The sequence below is a fragment of the Macaca mulatta genome, chromosome 11, assembly GCF_049350105.2.
Source record: "Macaca mulatta isolate MMU2019108-1 chromosome 11, T2T-MMU8v2.0, whole genome shotgun sequence".
In the NCBI taxonomy this organism is placed as follows: domain Eukaryota; kingdom Metazoa; phylum Chordata; class Mammalia; order Primates; family Cercopithecidae; genus Macaca; species Macaca mulatta.
Genome location: NC_133416.1, coordinates 28904581 through 28919926, shown reverse-complemented (window position 1 = coordinate 28919926; position 15346 = coordinate 28904581). Strand labels below are relative to the sequence as shown.

General features: G+C 38.1%; 1 protein-coding gene across 2 annotated transcripts in view; it reads left to right on the top strand.

Moving 5' to 3' along the window:
* Positions 1–15346, top strand: part of ITPR2 (inositol 1,4,5-trisphosphate receptor type 2) — a 495598-nt gene that overhangs the window by 261590 nt on the left and 218662 nt on the right. For both annotated transcript variants that reach the window (XM_028829349.2, XM_028829352.2), the window contains exons 35-36: positions 7998–8188; positions 13596–13738. In XM_028829349.2, the coding sequence (XP_028685182.1) occupies positions 7998–8188; positions 13596–13738 (334 nt within the window). The remainder of the gene's footprint in view (positions 1–7997; positions 8189–13595; positions 13739–15346) is intronic.

The following is a 15346-nucleotide window of genomic DNA, read 5'->3' as shown; positions in this document are numbered from 1 at the left end:
AACTTTTTTAATGCACTTGGTCAAATGCTGTTCCTCAGTTTATTCATTTATTTAAAGTAAAATAGCACATAGTAGAAATATAGAACTTTGAGAAAAAGCATCCAAGAATTACTTCCATATTATTGCACTCAAAAAGGAATTTTGTTCCATGTGTTTCATAATCTTCAAATGATTTGGGGGGATTAATGCTGGGTACTTTGTTGGCAACATAATCTATTTTCCAAGTGGAAATTCCGTAAAATATCTTTTACAAATGGTTTGAATAATAAACATCAATTTTCAAGCCAACTGGTCCCGAAAGATTTGTACATGTAGAAAATGTTAACCCTTTAAGAAGAGAGATTAAGTCTCTATTAAATAAACATACCTATTTTAATCTATCTAAGGTATTGTGGTTGATTTCAGAAAGAGCTTGACATCATACACCCCAGTGATCACAGTTTTTAAAAACTCCAATACTACTTAAAAAAATTAAATCTGAGTAAGTTATAAAATAGGATAATATCATACAGCTTTTCACATATTTATTAACTCAACTGATTTATAGCGATTCCTCATTATCTGAAAGGCATTATTCTAGTTTTGGAGGAAATGCAATGTGTCAAACCACATTTTCTACCCTCGATTAATTTCCAGTATGTTAGGGGTAGACATAACATGTACAGAAGGAATAAAGCAGAATAAAACTAAGTACCCTACCTGTTATAAAATTCTAAAGCCTGATCTTGTCTACAGCACAGTAGGCACTCAATGTATATTTATCACATGAATAAAATAAATGAATACAAATAAATGAATGAGTATCTAATTCTTCTCTTTGGCTGCATAACATCCCATTGCATGACTATTAAAATAGATTTAACCTCACTATTGAATATTTATGTTGTTTTCAATCATTTTGCACATGTGAATAAGGTAAATACCTAGGAGTGGAATTTCTGGGTTATTTCACTTTTGACAGATGCTGCCCTCTGTAGAGACTGTTCAGTTTACACTCCACCAGCAATGTAGGAGAATATCTTTCTTCTTGATAATGCAGTGTGTTAGATTTTTGCCAATCTTGTAAGTAAAAATATTTTTATAGTTTTAATGTGTACTTCTCTTTTTTATGAGTGAGGGAAAAAAACATTATATGATTGGTATTTCCTTTTCTGTGAGCTGTCACTTCTTGTGCTTTCCTTATTTATCCTAATGGGTTTTTTCTTAATAATTCGTATAACCATTTAGATATTAAGAAAATGATCTCTTTGCCTATAAGTAACAATTTTTTTTCTCTTTTCTGATTTTTTTTTTTTTTTTTTTTGAGAGAGAGTCTTACTCCATCGCCCAGGGTAGAGTGCAGTGGCACAATCATGGCTGGCTACAGCCTCAACCCCCCTGGGCTCAAGTGACCCTCCCATCTCAGCCTCCTGAGTAGCTGGGACTACAGGCAGGTGCTGCCACACCTGGCTAATTTTTGTATTTTGTTATAAAGAGTTTTTGCCATGTTACCCAGGCTGGTCTCAAATTTCTGGGCTCAATCAGTCCACCCGCCTTGACCTCCCAAATTGTGGGGATTACAGGTGTGAACCACTGTGCCCACCAATTTTTTTTTTCTTGCCATTTGTCATTTGAACTTTTAGTTATTTTTTGGCATGCAATATTTTAAAATTTTCTTTTAGGCTTTTTAGGTTTTCTTTCATCTTTGGAATAACCCTTATCAGTCTAAGATGTTTTTTGAATTCTCATGGATAATTTTCATAGTTTTGTTTTGTCTGTGTTTTGGGAGTTGCTGTTCAAAATTGTGAGCTATCTGGGATACATTTAGTTATAAGGTATATGGAATCAACTTTATTTTTTCCAGATGACTAGTCAAGTGTGCCAATACTAGTTCTTCAATAACCCATAAAAATTACATGCATTATTCAATGTAAGGATTAATTGAGGATTCACCTGCTATAATTTGAGTGCCAAACAGGAAAGATGCGTTTAATGTATTTAATGTTCTTCCTGTTTATGTACACTAGTGCTTCAGTACAGATTTATTTTGGGTCCTTTGACATGATACAGGAAATGTGCCATTCTCTGCCCCTGTCATTCCACTCTCCTGTGTTCCACCTGGGCTGTACAGTAGAGCTTGACAACCAACCAGGTTTTCTAATTAGTGCTTACACTTTCCATTGCCTTTCCCCCCTACCTGTCAGTGTATCTAGCTAAGCATTTTTCTCCATGGCACCTATCACTGCATTGTATGTATTCTCAGAGATTTTGGTCTGGCAGATACCATCAGTAATTCCATCTAATTAAAACATTTTTACATAATAAGCAATATTTAATAATAATTAGAAATAGATTTTGATTACATCTTAAAATCACTGCAAAGACTTGTCATATCCAGAGAATTTCCTAGATTTATAAACCTAATTAGACAGTTGCCTAATAATAAAAAAAATTGTGGATAAAGATAGCTCATTTTAGAGGACTGGTTATCTCTAGGCAGAGCTCTACAAAAGATAAATGCATTGATAACAACCCATTCTCTCTCTTATTAGTTATTTAAGGGATCCATATACTTACTTGCTGACAGTGTATCCTTAAGGTGTATCTCAATTGCATTCCAACTTAAAAGTGAAATAGGAACAAGTATTTTAAAAAATATTTTAAACTTTAAAGTGACCCTTTGTGTTAAAGTACATAGTTGGAGTTAATGCTATAGGCCAGAAGAATGGCTAACTGTAGTAAATGTGTTAGCTTTTCCTTATTGAGAGACAGGTGGGGCAGAGAATAACTGCTAATCCCAAGAATACATTCTAGTTCACATTTTGACACACTATGTGTATGTGTATGTGTATGTGTATGTGTATGTGTGTGTGTGTATATATATACAGGCTATATATATACATATACACATATATACATATATACAAATATATATATACACATATATACACACACACACACACCAGAATATATATAGAGAGACAGCATATATATATATATAGCGCATATATATGTGTATATATACATGCTGGCTATAGAGGAATGTGTTCCATCAGCAGCTTACAAGAGATTCTGGTGGTGGATGAGATTTCTCTGAAGTCACTAATAAAAAGGCTGCATTGTTAATAACAGAGGTGCTGCCATTGAACTAAATTTTCACTGGCATCATTAGAAAAATATTCATTGAGCGCTTCTTTGTGTAAGTCATCTTCATAGCAACAACACTTATTTGATGGTCAATTTCACCTAATGTACCTGATTCCTGAAGGGCAGATAAATCCCAATCTCCTCCCCAATTTGTTTAAATGTCAGTGGAAACTTGTTTTGTAACATGTTTTGAGAAACACTGAAGTTTATAATTTTTGTTATTTTTGTTGCTTAGAAAATAACATAGAAGTAGTATTGTCTTCTGTTTGATTTTTGAATGTTTAGAGCAAACCCAGTTTATGTGTGAAGCAGCCAGAAAAGGATGAAAATCTTGCCAGGATTTGATCATGGTGCAGGATTAAGTATTTATAAAACTATGCGCTGCTTGGCAGAGTTGAGGCCGTCTGTCCTTCAGATGAGACAGAAGTGCAATTGCATTGCTGTGTGTGAAGGACATAAACAGAGATATTGCATGCTTGGGAAAGAGAAACTTATCATGAATATTAGGAAAACATTTACTAGGGAAATTTAAGCAGTGGTGAAATTGATTGTTTAAGGTTGCCTTGTAGCTGTTACTATTTCTATAAAACTGCAGCGTGAGTTTTTATCTAAATTGGTAAATGTTTTTGGTGTGGCTAGTGAAAATTATCTATTTTCTGTCTTCCTTTCTTTTCCTCTCCTCTCCTGTTCTCCTTATCCTTCTCCTCTCCTCTTTCCTCTCCTCGTCCTCCTCCACTCTCTCCTCCTCCTCCACTCCTTCTTCCTCCTCCTCTCCCTCCTCTTCCTCTCCTCTCCCCTCCTCTCCTCTCTTTTCCTCTCCTCTCCTCTTTCCTCTCTTTCTCCTCTCCTTCCCCGCCCCTCCCCTTCCCTCTCTTCTCCTCTCCTCTTCCTTCTCCTCTCCTTCTTCTCTCCCTCTCCCTCTCCTCTCCTCCTTCTTCTCCTCTCCTTCTTCTCTCCCTCTCCCTCTCCTTTCCTCTCCTCTCCTCTCACCTCTCTTCTTCCTTCTCCTCCTTCCCCTTCTCCTTCTCCTCTCCCTCTCCTCTCCATCTTCCTGTCCCCTCCCTGTCCCCTCCATCTCCCTGTCCTCTCCTCTCACCTCTCCTCTTTTCTCCTCCTTCTCTTCACTTCTCCTTCTCCTCTCCGTCTCCTCTCCTCTCTCTCTCCTCCTCCTCTCCCTCTCCTCCTCCTGTCCCTCTCCTCTTCCTCTCCCTCTCCTACTACTATCCCTCTCCTCCTCCTCTCCCTTTCCTATCCTTCTCCTTTCCTCTTCTTCTCCCCTTCCCTCCCCTCTCCTCCCCTCCCCTCTCCTCCCTTCCTCTCCCATCCCCTCTCCCCTCTCCCACTTCCCTTTCCCCTCTTCCTCTTCCCTCTCCCCTCTCTTCTCTTCTTTCGTTTTTAGAGACAGGGTTTTGCTGTGTTGCCCAGGCTAGATGCAGTGGCTATTCATATCATAGTGCACTACAGCCTCAAACTTCCGGACTCAAGTGATCCACCTGACTCAGCCTCCTGAATATCTGAGGCTACCACTGCATCCAGCAAATTGTCTATTTTCAAACAAGTTTTTGAGTATCTTTAAGCTTCAGAGAATTTTCACCAGCTGGTAATATTATCTACTATTTGCTTTCCTTTCATCATGTGAAGCAAGCCAGATTATCTATCTATCTATCTATCTATCTATCTATCTATCTATCTATCTATCTATCTATCTATCTATCTATCTATGTATCCATCCATCCAATTTTTTATCCCTTCCTTCTAAAATAAATAAGCCTTCTGGGGACTATCATTATAAGTTTAAATATGATCTATATAGCTCTGCTATAACCATTTAGGACAAAAATGTAGCACTATGATATTAAAACTTTTCCAAGTAGGAGAGAATTTCCTAACCATGGAAATAGCTCATGGATCTTTTTTCGTTTGTTTCTAACTTTATTTTCTTCTTCAGGTTCATACTTAGTTGCCATAGTTTCTCATATCCATGTAGACATTTAAAAACTATTTGCTCTTTTTTAAAATTTTTCATGGTGGATTCATTGAAGAATTTCTGAGCCTTTACATATTTTTCTAATGTTTTTGTTTGGGAATTACATTTGATTTTTAGTTTAGATGGACATAAAGTCCTTTTATCAAAATTTTTCATCTATAAAGGTATTCTATCTTTTAGCATTCAATGCTGATGATAAGTCTGATGCTGGTCAGATTCTTTTTAGGAATCGTCTTTTCTCTCTGGAAGTACTTGACATTTTCTCCATACTGTTGACATTAGTGTAGTTTCTACAGCTGGCCGTAAATTAGCATAACTGTGTAGCTCAAAACAACAGAAATTTTACCTTCTCATAATTTGGAGACTAGGAGTCTGGAATCAAAGTGTCATCAGCACCATGCTCTCTCTGAAGGCTCCAGGGAAGAATTCATTCCATGCCTTTCTCTTAGCTTCTGGGGTTTGCTAACAGTCTTTGGCATTCTTTGGCTTGCAGCTGCATAAATCCAGTCTCTGCCTCCATCTTCACATTGTGTGTGTCCCTCAGGTATTTTTCTGTGTCTCTCCTTCCCTTCTTATAAGGACACCAGTTGAATTGGATTGGGGCCCACGGTGATTCAGTATGACCTCAACTTAACTTGATTACATCTGCAAAGACCCTATTTCCAAATAAGGTCACAGTCAGAGGGAGTGATGATTAATACTTCAACATATACTTTTTGGGGATGCAGTTCAACCCACAACAGCATTCTAAAGTTCTACCAGAATACGGCCAATATACTTACTTAATCCTGTTTAACATACTGGGGACCTTTTCAATTTGGATATGTACATGTGTCTTAAGTTCAAGGAAGTTGTCTTCTATTGTTTTCTTAATAATTTCTTCTCTCACATTGTATTTGCTGTTTCTTTCTGGAACTTATATTTGTTAGATGTTTAAATTCCTGGGTTGACCCTCTTTATTTCACGATCTCTGTGTTTTATTCTCCGTTTTGATATTTTATGCTTAATTTTTAGAAGATTCCTTGACTTCCTTTCCAGATTACCAACTGTGTTTCTATCAATTATTTTTCAGCCAGTTTTTCACATGTTTATGTATGCAATCACATTTTAATTTCTAAGATGTCATTCTTCTTTCTGACTTTCTAATTTTTTGGATGCAGTATATTTTCAAATTCTCTGAGGACAATACTTAGGATTATTTAAATATTTTTTGCTTTTCCTTGAGTCATCCCTGTTTTCACTAGGATTAGTTATTCTTAATGGTATTGGTTTTCCTTGTGATCCTTGGTGGTGTGTTTGTAGTTAGGAAAGTCCGTAATGACTGGCATAGGTTTCCACTGCAGTTTTAAAGGCCTGTTTCCTTCCTAGAATTCTTGTGTAAATGACAGGGCTGACCTGGAATTCTGTATGAGAGGCCAAAGGCTGACCAAATGACATGCAGACTTTCCTTCAGGCTGTGTGTGTGTGTATGTGTGCGCGCACATGTGTGCATATATGCATGTGTGTATATAGCAGAGGTCAGGCTAGGAACACCAGTAAGTGTTAAAGTAAGGAGGGCTTTGCTCAGGAGTTGGAGAATTTAATATATTTCCTCTCTCTGCTGGTGCTGCCTCTTCTCTCTCCCCACATTCTACGTCTTTTTTTTTTTTTTGAGATGGAGTCTAGCTCTGTCGCTACGCTGCAGTGCAGTGGCGTACAACCTCCGCCTACTGGGTTTAAGCAATTCTCCTGCCTCAGCTTCCCGAGTAGCTGGGATTACAGGCACGCACCACCACACCCGGTTAATTTTTGTATTTTTAGTAGTATGTTATCCAGGATGGTCTCGATCTCCTGACCTCATGATCCGCCCGCCTTGGCCTCCCAGAGTGCTGGGATTACTTGCGTGAGCCACCTCGCCTGGCCCACATTTTACCTCTTACTTGATCTCTGGCGTTACTTCAAGCTCCATTCTGCTTCTCTATCAAGTTCTAACGTCTTCATTTGGCATTCTCTCCAGTCAGGTATTCTACTTTCTTGAGAGAACATTTCTTCATTTCTCTGACTTTATCCTCTGGGTAAAAACTGCTTCTGCCAACTGCTCTGTCTATGCCAATCAGAGGGAGGAGGGCCTTAGCTTCCCAGCTGTTCAGCTGTTATTCTTTAATCAGTTGCCCATATCCCTGCCCAACCCTTTGTTTTGGTTGACTGCGCACCTGGAAAGACCTTTTCTAACTCTAATCTCCTGTGGGGCAGTTTCTTCTCTTCTTTCTCTGATGGACTAATCCCATCTTCATTTTGCCTTGCAAAAATGCTTCAACATTACTCCTTTCTTTGTGACAGGCATTCTCAATTTTCAGTATTGATGTGATGTAAACTTGTTAAAATATAAATTTCAGTGGATCTTGGGAAGAAAGACACATATTAAGATGTGCCCTCTTCCAATGCAGATTTTTTACACTCTTCAACTTTTTATTTCTATTCTCAGATGTTTCATCACGTACAATTTTGTGTGCACACAAGCACTACTTAAATTAATGAATGGAGTGGAAGAATTATATCATGTGTTTTATGTCTGCTTTCTTATTTATGTTGGCATCTGGGAAGGTGCAAATATGCTGGTTGTTATACAGCGTTTTTCTGTATTGATGCTGTGTAAAGTACATTTCAAGCATGAATCATTAAGAAATCAAATAAGTTCTTGAATGTTTCATGTACCCACTTCACTAATTGGTCTTAAGAAATGAAATACATTCAGGTTAGAAGCTTTTACAGTTATATAAAACAAGCTAATGGCAGAGTTTAAAGATTTAATATTATTTCCTTTATGTTTATAAGATTGTATGGATAATGTGTAAGAAACTTTAGTCAAATTAAGAGGGAAATATTTTAAATCTTTCTTTTTCAGCAAAAAATCGTGGAATTGCCATTCCAGTGGATTTGGACGGCCAAGTTAATACTCTTTTCATGAAGAGCCATTCAAATATGGTGCAGAGAGCAGCAATGGGTTGGAGACTATCAGCTCGCTCTGGGCCACGCTTTAAGGAAGCTCTTGGAGGGCCTTCTTGGGATTACAGAAATATTATTGAAAAGTTACAGGTACATGAGAGCATGAAATAGCATTCATATTTTCTAAATTACACTTTTTAAAGAATATGTAGTCACATAAATAAAATATGGCTAAAAATATCAAGTTCTATTTGGGGACCAGGCCTTACTTTACAACTCTCTACTACCACTGCTCTTTTTAAACATATAGCTTACATATGTTGTGAGTTACTTTTTAATGAGTGTATATTAATTACTGTGTTTTGATAGTATGGTAGTGAATAGTAGGTCTTAATACCAAAATAATAATCATAATACCAATGATAACACTGGTAAAGAAACTCAATATTCATAGCCTTGCTTCAACTTATGTTTCAGTATTCCCTTCTAATCCTTTGGTCAGAACGATCCAAGCACCTTGCTCCCAAATGACTTGTATAGTACTCACTCTTGATTTTGGCCTGGAAATTATATTAGTTTGCCAGGGCTGCTGTTACAGAATGTCACAGACTTGGTGGTTTAAACAACAGCAATTTATTTTCTCATAGTTCTGGAGGCTAGAAGTCCAAGATCAAGGTATCAGCAGGTATGCTTTCTCCTGAGGCTTCTCTCCTGGGCTTGCCGATGGCTGACTTCCTGCTGTGTCTTCATAGGCTCTTTCCTCTGTGTTTGTACATGTCTGTGTCCTAATCCCTTCTTCTTATAAGGATACCAGTTATTTTGGATTAGGGCCTGCTCATATGAACTCATTTTTTCTTAATTACACTTTTGAAAACCCTAGCTCTAAATAGAGTCACATTCTGAGGTACTGTGAGTTAGGCCTTCAACATACGAAATCCAGGGGAGTTATAATACAGCCCATAACAGACATCTTCCCATTCACATAATTAGTAGTAGCACATTACATGGAGTTGAATTGGGATATAATTTGAAGAAGTTTTTTTTTTTTTCCTACAAAATGGCCAAGACATTAACTGAAATAAATATTATGAGAAGTCACATGTAGATGAGTGTTATATGGGGTTGGAAACACAAGTTAGATTCAGAGAGTATGAGAAACCTAAAGGGTGTGAGACATTAAAAATTTTGGGGAAAATGCCAGTATAAGTGGTTCTTGATTTGTAGGATAGGGTTATCAAAAAGAGACTAGAGGAAGAGCGACTAGTGAGAAGTTACTTAAGATCTAAGCCAAGTGGTGATATGGATGAAATGAAGAAATGAGTGTTACAGATAATAATGAAGCCAGGGTCAGCAGACCTGGAGGCTCTTAGATGGAAATAGAGAGTGGGCATGAGAGGAGTTTAAGAGGCCCTGTTGATTGGAGACTAGATAGTATTATTAAGACTGTTTGTTGTAAGAGCAGAGGAGAAGAGAACGCAATAGGAGGGCAATGGAAAATGCAGTGAACTAGGGTAGCAGGCTACTGAGTATATTGGAAGTTAAGTCTATATTTGAAGATAATAGTTGGAGCAAGGATAGTGGTTGGTATTGCTAAAAGAGAAAATACAGTGATAGAAAAAAAAAGAACACCCTATGCGAGGCTAAGAGTAGCAGAATGGCCCACATAAAGAGTGGGGGAAAAAAAAGCACGTCAGAGAGGAGGAGGGTCAGGAGAGCAAAGGGAGTGGAACATTTCAGAGGAGAGGTATATAGTAGTGTCAACCAGCACAGAGAGGGTGTGCCTTAAACTTCTTTTAGTAAACTTCTTTTAATAGATTGATATCCATTAAGTAAGTATTTATTTAGTGAAAATTCTATACTAGCCACTGTGTGAAGTGCTAAAGAGAGAGCCATAGGGTCTATGCTCTTCTGGGACATGCATTTTAACTCATTAAATAATTGATAAATTGTTGGATAATTAAAACTACAGTGAATAAAATAGAGCAAAGTAACAACATGGTGGAGAATTACTGAAAGAATGACCCTGTAATTGTGAAGTTCATTTCTACCAGGATAACAGTTTTGTTGACACCTGAATAATGAAGATGAATAATCTATTCCAAGATTTGAGTTCAGATAGTTTTATGGGAAGGAAATAGGAAATGCAAAGGTGCTTAGGCAGGAGTGAGGCTGATGGGTTTGAAGATCCAAGAAAAGCCCATTGGGGCAGGAGTTTAGTGAGTAAAGGAAGAAAATATTATGAGATAAGGGGCAAATCATGTAGAGACTTGTATGGTGCTGTGGCTGTGCCCTGAGTGTTTGTGTCCTCCCCCACCCCAAATTCATATGCTGAAATTCTGACCCCCATGGTGATAGTATTAGGAGGTAAGGTCTTCTGGGAGTTGAGATTAGAGTCCCTATAAAATAAGCCCATGCAAACTCATTCAGCCCTTCCACCATGTGAGGACACAGCAAGAGAGGCACCGTCTATGAACCAGAAAGTGCATCCTCACTAGACAACAAATCTGCTGCTGCCTGATCTTGGACTTCCCAGCCTCCAGAACTACAAGAAATGATTTCTGTTGCTTATAAGCTACTCAGTTTATGGTATTTTGTTATAGCAGCCTGAACAGATTAAGGCGCATATTAAGGCATTTTAATTGTATTCTATGTGTGATGACAAGTCATTGAAGATTTTCAGCAGAGGAGGGGCTGACTTGGTTTACTTTTTAAAAGATCACTGTGAATTCTAAGCGTATTTCTAAGATCCAGACATGGAAGCAGTGTATCTAGTTATGTAGCTTTGCATTAATTCAGGCAAAAGGTGATGGTAGCTTGGCTTAAGGAGGTTGCAATAGTAATGCAGAGAAGTGTATTAATTTTGTGTATATTTAGTTGTAGAACTAATAGAACTTGGTGGAGGAATCGATTGATGTGTTGTAGGATAATGAAAAGAAGAATCAAGGATGACTCTGGTTTTGATATGATATGGTTGTGTTATTTACTAAGATAGGAAGTAATGGGAGAGAAAGAGGTTGGGGCTGAGTTGAAATTAGCAGTTCTATTTGGGGAATTTTAAAGTTGAGATGCCTATTTAGGTACCTGAGTGTGTCAACTTGGCTGTTTGATATATGAGTCTGAAGTGGAAAGATGTCCATGCTGGAAATATAAATGTGGGAGTTCCAACATATAGATGATATTAAAACCATAGAATTGGACGAGATTTTTCAGAAGAAAGTGTAGATATCAAAGAGAAAAGGAGCAGGAGCTATCAGGAGTTGATGAAGAAATAGTAAGGACATAGGTGGAAAATAAAGTGTGATGTCATAGACGTCAAGAGCAGAAAGTGTTTCAAAGAGCAGAAACCAGTGTGTAAAATGCTTAGCAGTGATTAAGATGAAGACAAGCAAGTAAACCACCGAGTTTGGGTGATGATCACAGCTAACCCATGCTCAGTAGTAAAGATTACTAGTATTTACAGGGAATAAGTGGCTAGTGTGTGTTAGAGGATGTTCTATGCACTTACCTTTAATCCTTGCAGCAAGCTTATGTGATTGTTAGTATCATCCTAAGCTTTCACATGGGGAAACAATGACCTAGGGAGGTTGCATAGTTGCCTCATGACCAAAATTAGAGTTAAAGACAGAATTCATATCATAGCAGCCTGAGCACTATTTCTTTAGTAGATGAAACAAAGAAGAGGTAATCTAAACAACAGGGACATTTAATTAAATATGGTCATATTTGATAAACATACTCTCCCCACTTTTATATAATATCTAGTTTTCCCCTTTATGCTATTTCCCTTTAGTCTCTTTTAATTGTTTTCAGACATTTCTCAGAAAGCTTATTTAGAGTGGTTGAAGTAGAAATAATCACTTTTGCAGAAAGAGAAAGAGTTAAAACACGAATTAACATAATTCATAAGAAATCAAGAGGATGACATCCCCATCTGTGCTTCTGTAGCTAAGAGTGACAATAAGCAATTGGCAATGTTCTGCTTAATAAAAATACACCATAGCTATGGGTGAATAAATTGTTCTTTTATGTAAGAAGTTTTTTTTTTTTTCTTCTAACATAGTTTAAAAATAAAATGGGGGTGCTTTAACCATTAAAGAATGTTTGGGAAATTATAATTACCTGTGGTTCATTTTAGAAACATATCAGTTAAGATGCTTTCAGCTTTAATTAACACAGCATTCAACTAAAAGTGACTTAAATAATAAAGACCATATCATTTAACATAGCAAGAAACCTGGAACTGTGGCTCTCCTTGAGTTTGCTAATTGTAGACCTGGGCCCCTAAAACCAAAGGTCTGTAGGCATTCAGCTTAATGCTGGTCTCCCAGGGTAACATGAGGGCTGTCTTAGATTTTGGATTCACACCCTCAAGCTGCCTTGAGAGCAGTAGGTGGTTATGAAAGAACCTCCCCACCCGCAACACGTACCCCACTCTCTCAGCTGACTTCACCTGATGTCTCATTGACTGGGACTGTGTCACATAATCATGCCTAGACAGCTTGCTAGAGGTGGAAATGGGATAACCATGCCTGCCTTAGAGTAATCAACCTCGACCGTAAGCTGAGGGGGCTCATCCCCTGAGAATATTGTTGCTTGACTCAGAAATGACGTTGAGATTCTGGTAGCAAGGAAGAGGGTAAAGAAAGGCTGTTGGGTAAGTGACCAATAGGGTCTCTCAAAAAATATAATTTGAAATTCTGTTGAATGTCATTGAATCCATGTATAGTACTAATATTGCTTCAAATAATATTTCAGTGAGTTTCCCCATTGGATGAAATGATTCGTTTTGAATAACCAATGACCCATGGGAATTTATTTATTTATTTATTTATTTATTTATTTATTTATTTAATTTGAGATAGGGTTTCGCTCTGTCACCCAGGCTGGAGTGCAATGACGCTATCTTGGGTCACTGCAACCTCCACCTCCTAGGCTCAGATTATTCTCCCACCTTAGCCTCCTGAGTAGCTGGGACCACAGGCGCACATCACCAAGCCCAGGTGATTTTTGTATTTTTAGTAGAGACAGGGTTTCACCATGTTGACCAGGCTGGTCCCCAAATCCTGGCCTCATGCAATCCACCTGTCTCGGCCTCCCGAAGTACTGGGATTACATGCATGAGGCACTGCACCTGGCTGGAAATCTTTTTTTTTTTTTTTTTTTTTTTAAGCTGTTCCCTGGGTATGCCCCTAATTTATTGCAATGTAATGAGTACCTGTCATGTTTCCATTATAATCCTAGGCACTGCAGGGCACATACAGTGGCCTAACTGACTTTTCCTCTTATAGGTGTATATCCTTAGAAATAACTACCTGTCCCTCCCTTATCTTGTAAATGACACACACACATGCACACACACACACACACGCACAAATAGAGACTCAGGCAGTATTCATACATAAAACCAGACTATAATCATGGTACAGACATGTGGTGCTATGGAAATAGAGGGGGTAATCTATAAAATTCCCATTAGTATTCTTAGGCTTGTCTTATCTTCGAAAGATGAAATCTTACTTAGGCCTTCACGTGGGTTCTCCTGTGTTTCATTCCCTAGGATGTAGTGGCCTCCTTGGAGCACCAGTTCAGCCCAATGATGCAGGCTGAATTCTCAGTGTTGGTTGATGTATTGTACAGTCCAGAGCTGCTGTTCCCTGAGGGAAGCGATGCAAGAATAAGATGTGGCGCTTTCATGTCAAAGTAAGTGGATCCAATCTGAGATTCTGCTAGTGTCGTCAAACTGAGATGGCCTCTAACATTGCCGCTTTACACTTCACTGATATAAAATGACAGTCCACAAAGTATGTGAAAGGTCTAAAATCCATGTTAAAATATACTGCCAGAATAATTAAATTGAGTCACTTGAAATTTTATTTTGGTGAAGGTCAAGTTATCATATTTTACTAAATTTACTGAAAATAAAGTGTGTCATTATGGGGCACAAAGGATCATGCAAAATAATATTTTGGTCCTAATTCCTTTCCATAATTATATTTTGTGACCTTTTAAAAAATTCTTGTTTAAAGTCACTTATTTTCATTAACATAGGGAGAAAGGAAAAGGAGCTAGCATTTATTGAGGTCTTAATACTGTCATATGTTTTTAACTATTATTTTATCTAATCTGCATAAACACCCAGAGACTGAGAGGTCAGCCTGATTCAGAGAGGAGATTGCTGAGGACCAGGTGTGCTTCAGGTGCAGGGTTAGTAAGACTCAGACCCAGCACGTGGCCATGCTGCCTGGATGATCCTCATCTGCAGCTCTGTCGTTTACTGATGTTTCTCAGCGTTTGTGGTATTGCAGATCTATTATAGCTGATATGTTTACCCTAGAGAATCTTCATCTTAATGGTAAGTGAAAAATTCTCAAGGGAGATGTGCACAAGGAGAAGCAGTTGTGAGAAAAAGCATAACTAGCTCCAGAAAGAAGAGACTTGTCTTTATGTGGAGGGCACGTTATTGAGGGAGATCTGCAGGTCGTCACATGTAGACCCTGGATGACCAGTCAGAAAGAGGGTGCTTGGTTTTCCTGGGAGGAGTACCTGGATGGAGAGTCAGTGAGATGAGCTTGCCAAGCCCCTTGACCATGACCCATCCCAGCTAATTCCTGTATGGTAGAGGGTATTGCTGAAAGAGATCTGGAAACCTCTTCTATCGTCTGTGATGTATCGAGGCAGAGCTTGAAGGACTAGGGCACACAAGAAGTGTGTTCCTTTCTTTCACCATTTAAGGTGGGACCTTGGGAGTGAAAACAAGGCATGGGATGAGAAAAACTGACTACAGGGATCATGTTGAAGAATAGGTGGGGTTTTTATACTATGGCCAGAATCAGGTATTTTTGGCTTTAGACTCATCGTGTCTTAGGGAGATTGGGAAGAATGTATTTGTCCGGACACCTGCCAGTCTTGCGAGTAAGGATTTTAAAGTGAAGAGGCTCCAAGTGTACAACGGATGACTGCTGAGAACATTAGAAAGAAAATTGTAAGTGGAGGTATTGCCTAGTAATTCACTATAAAAATAGGATGTTGAGCACAGTTCACTATTCAGATGATGGGTATGTTGAAAGCCCAGACTTCACCACTACACATATATGCATGTGAGAACTCTGCACCTGTACCCATTACAGATCTAAACATAAGAACTAAATGAAAAAAAAAAAAAAGGAAAGATAATAGGATCTTTGATAAATACCCTTCACCTCCTATGAATATATGTCAATATATGGAATATGGGTTAAAAATTAGGCGATAAACCTGTTAAGTTCAGTAAATTAATGTAATACAATAGCTATATCCCCGAGTTGTGAC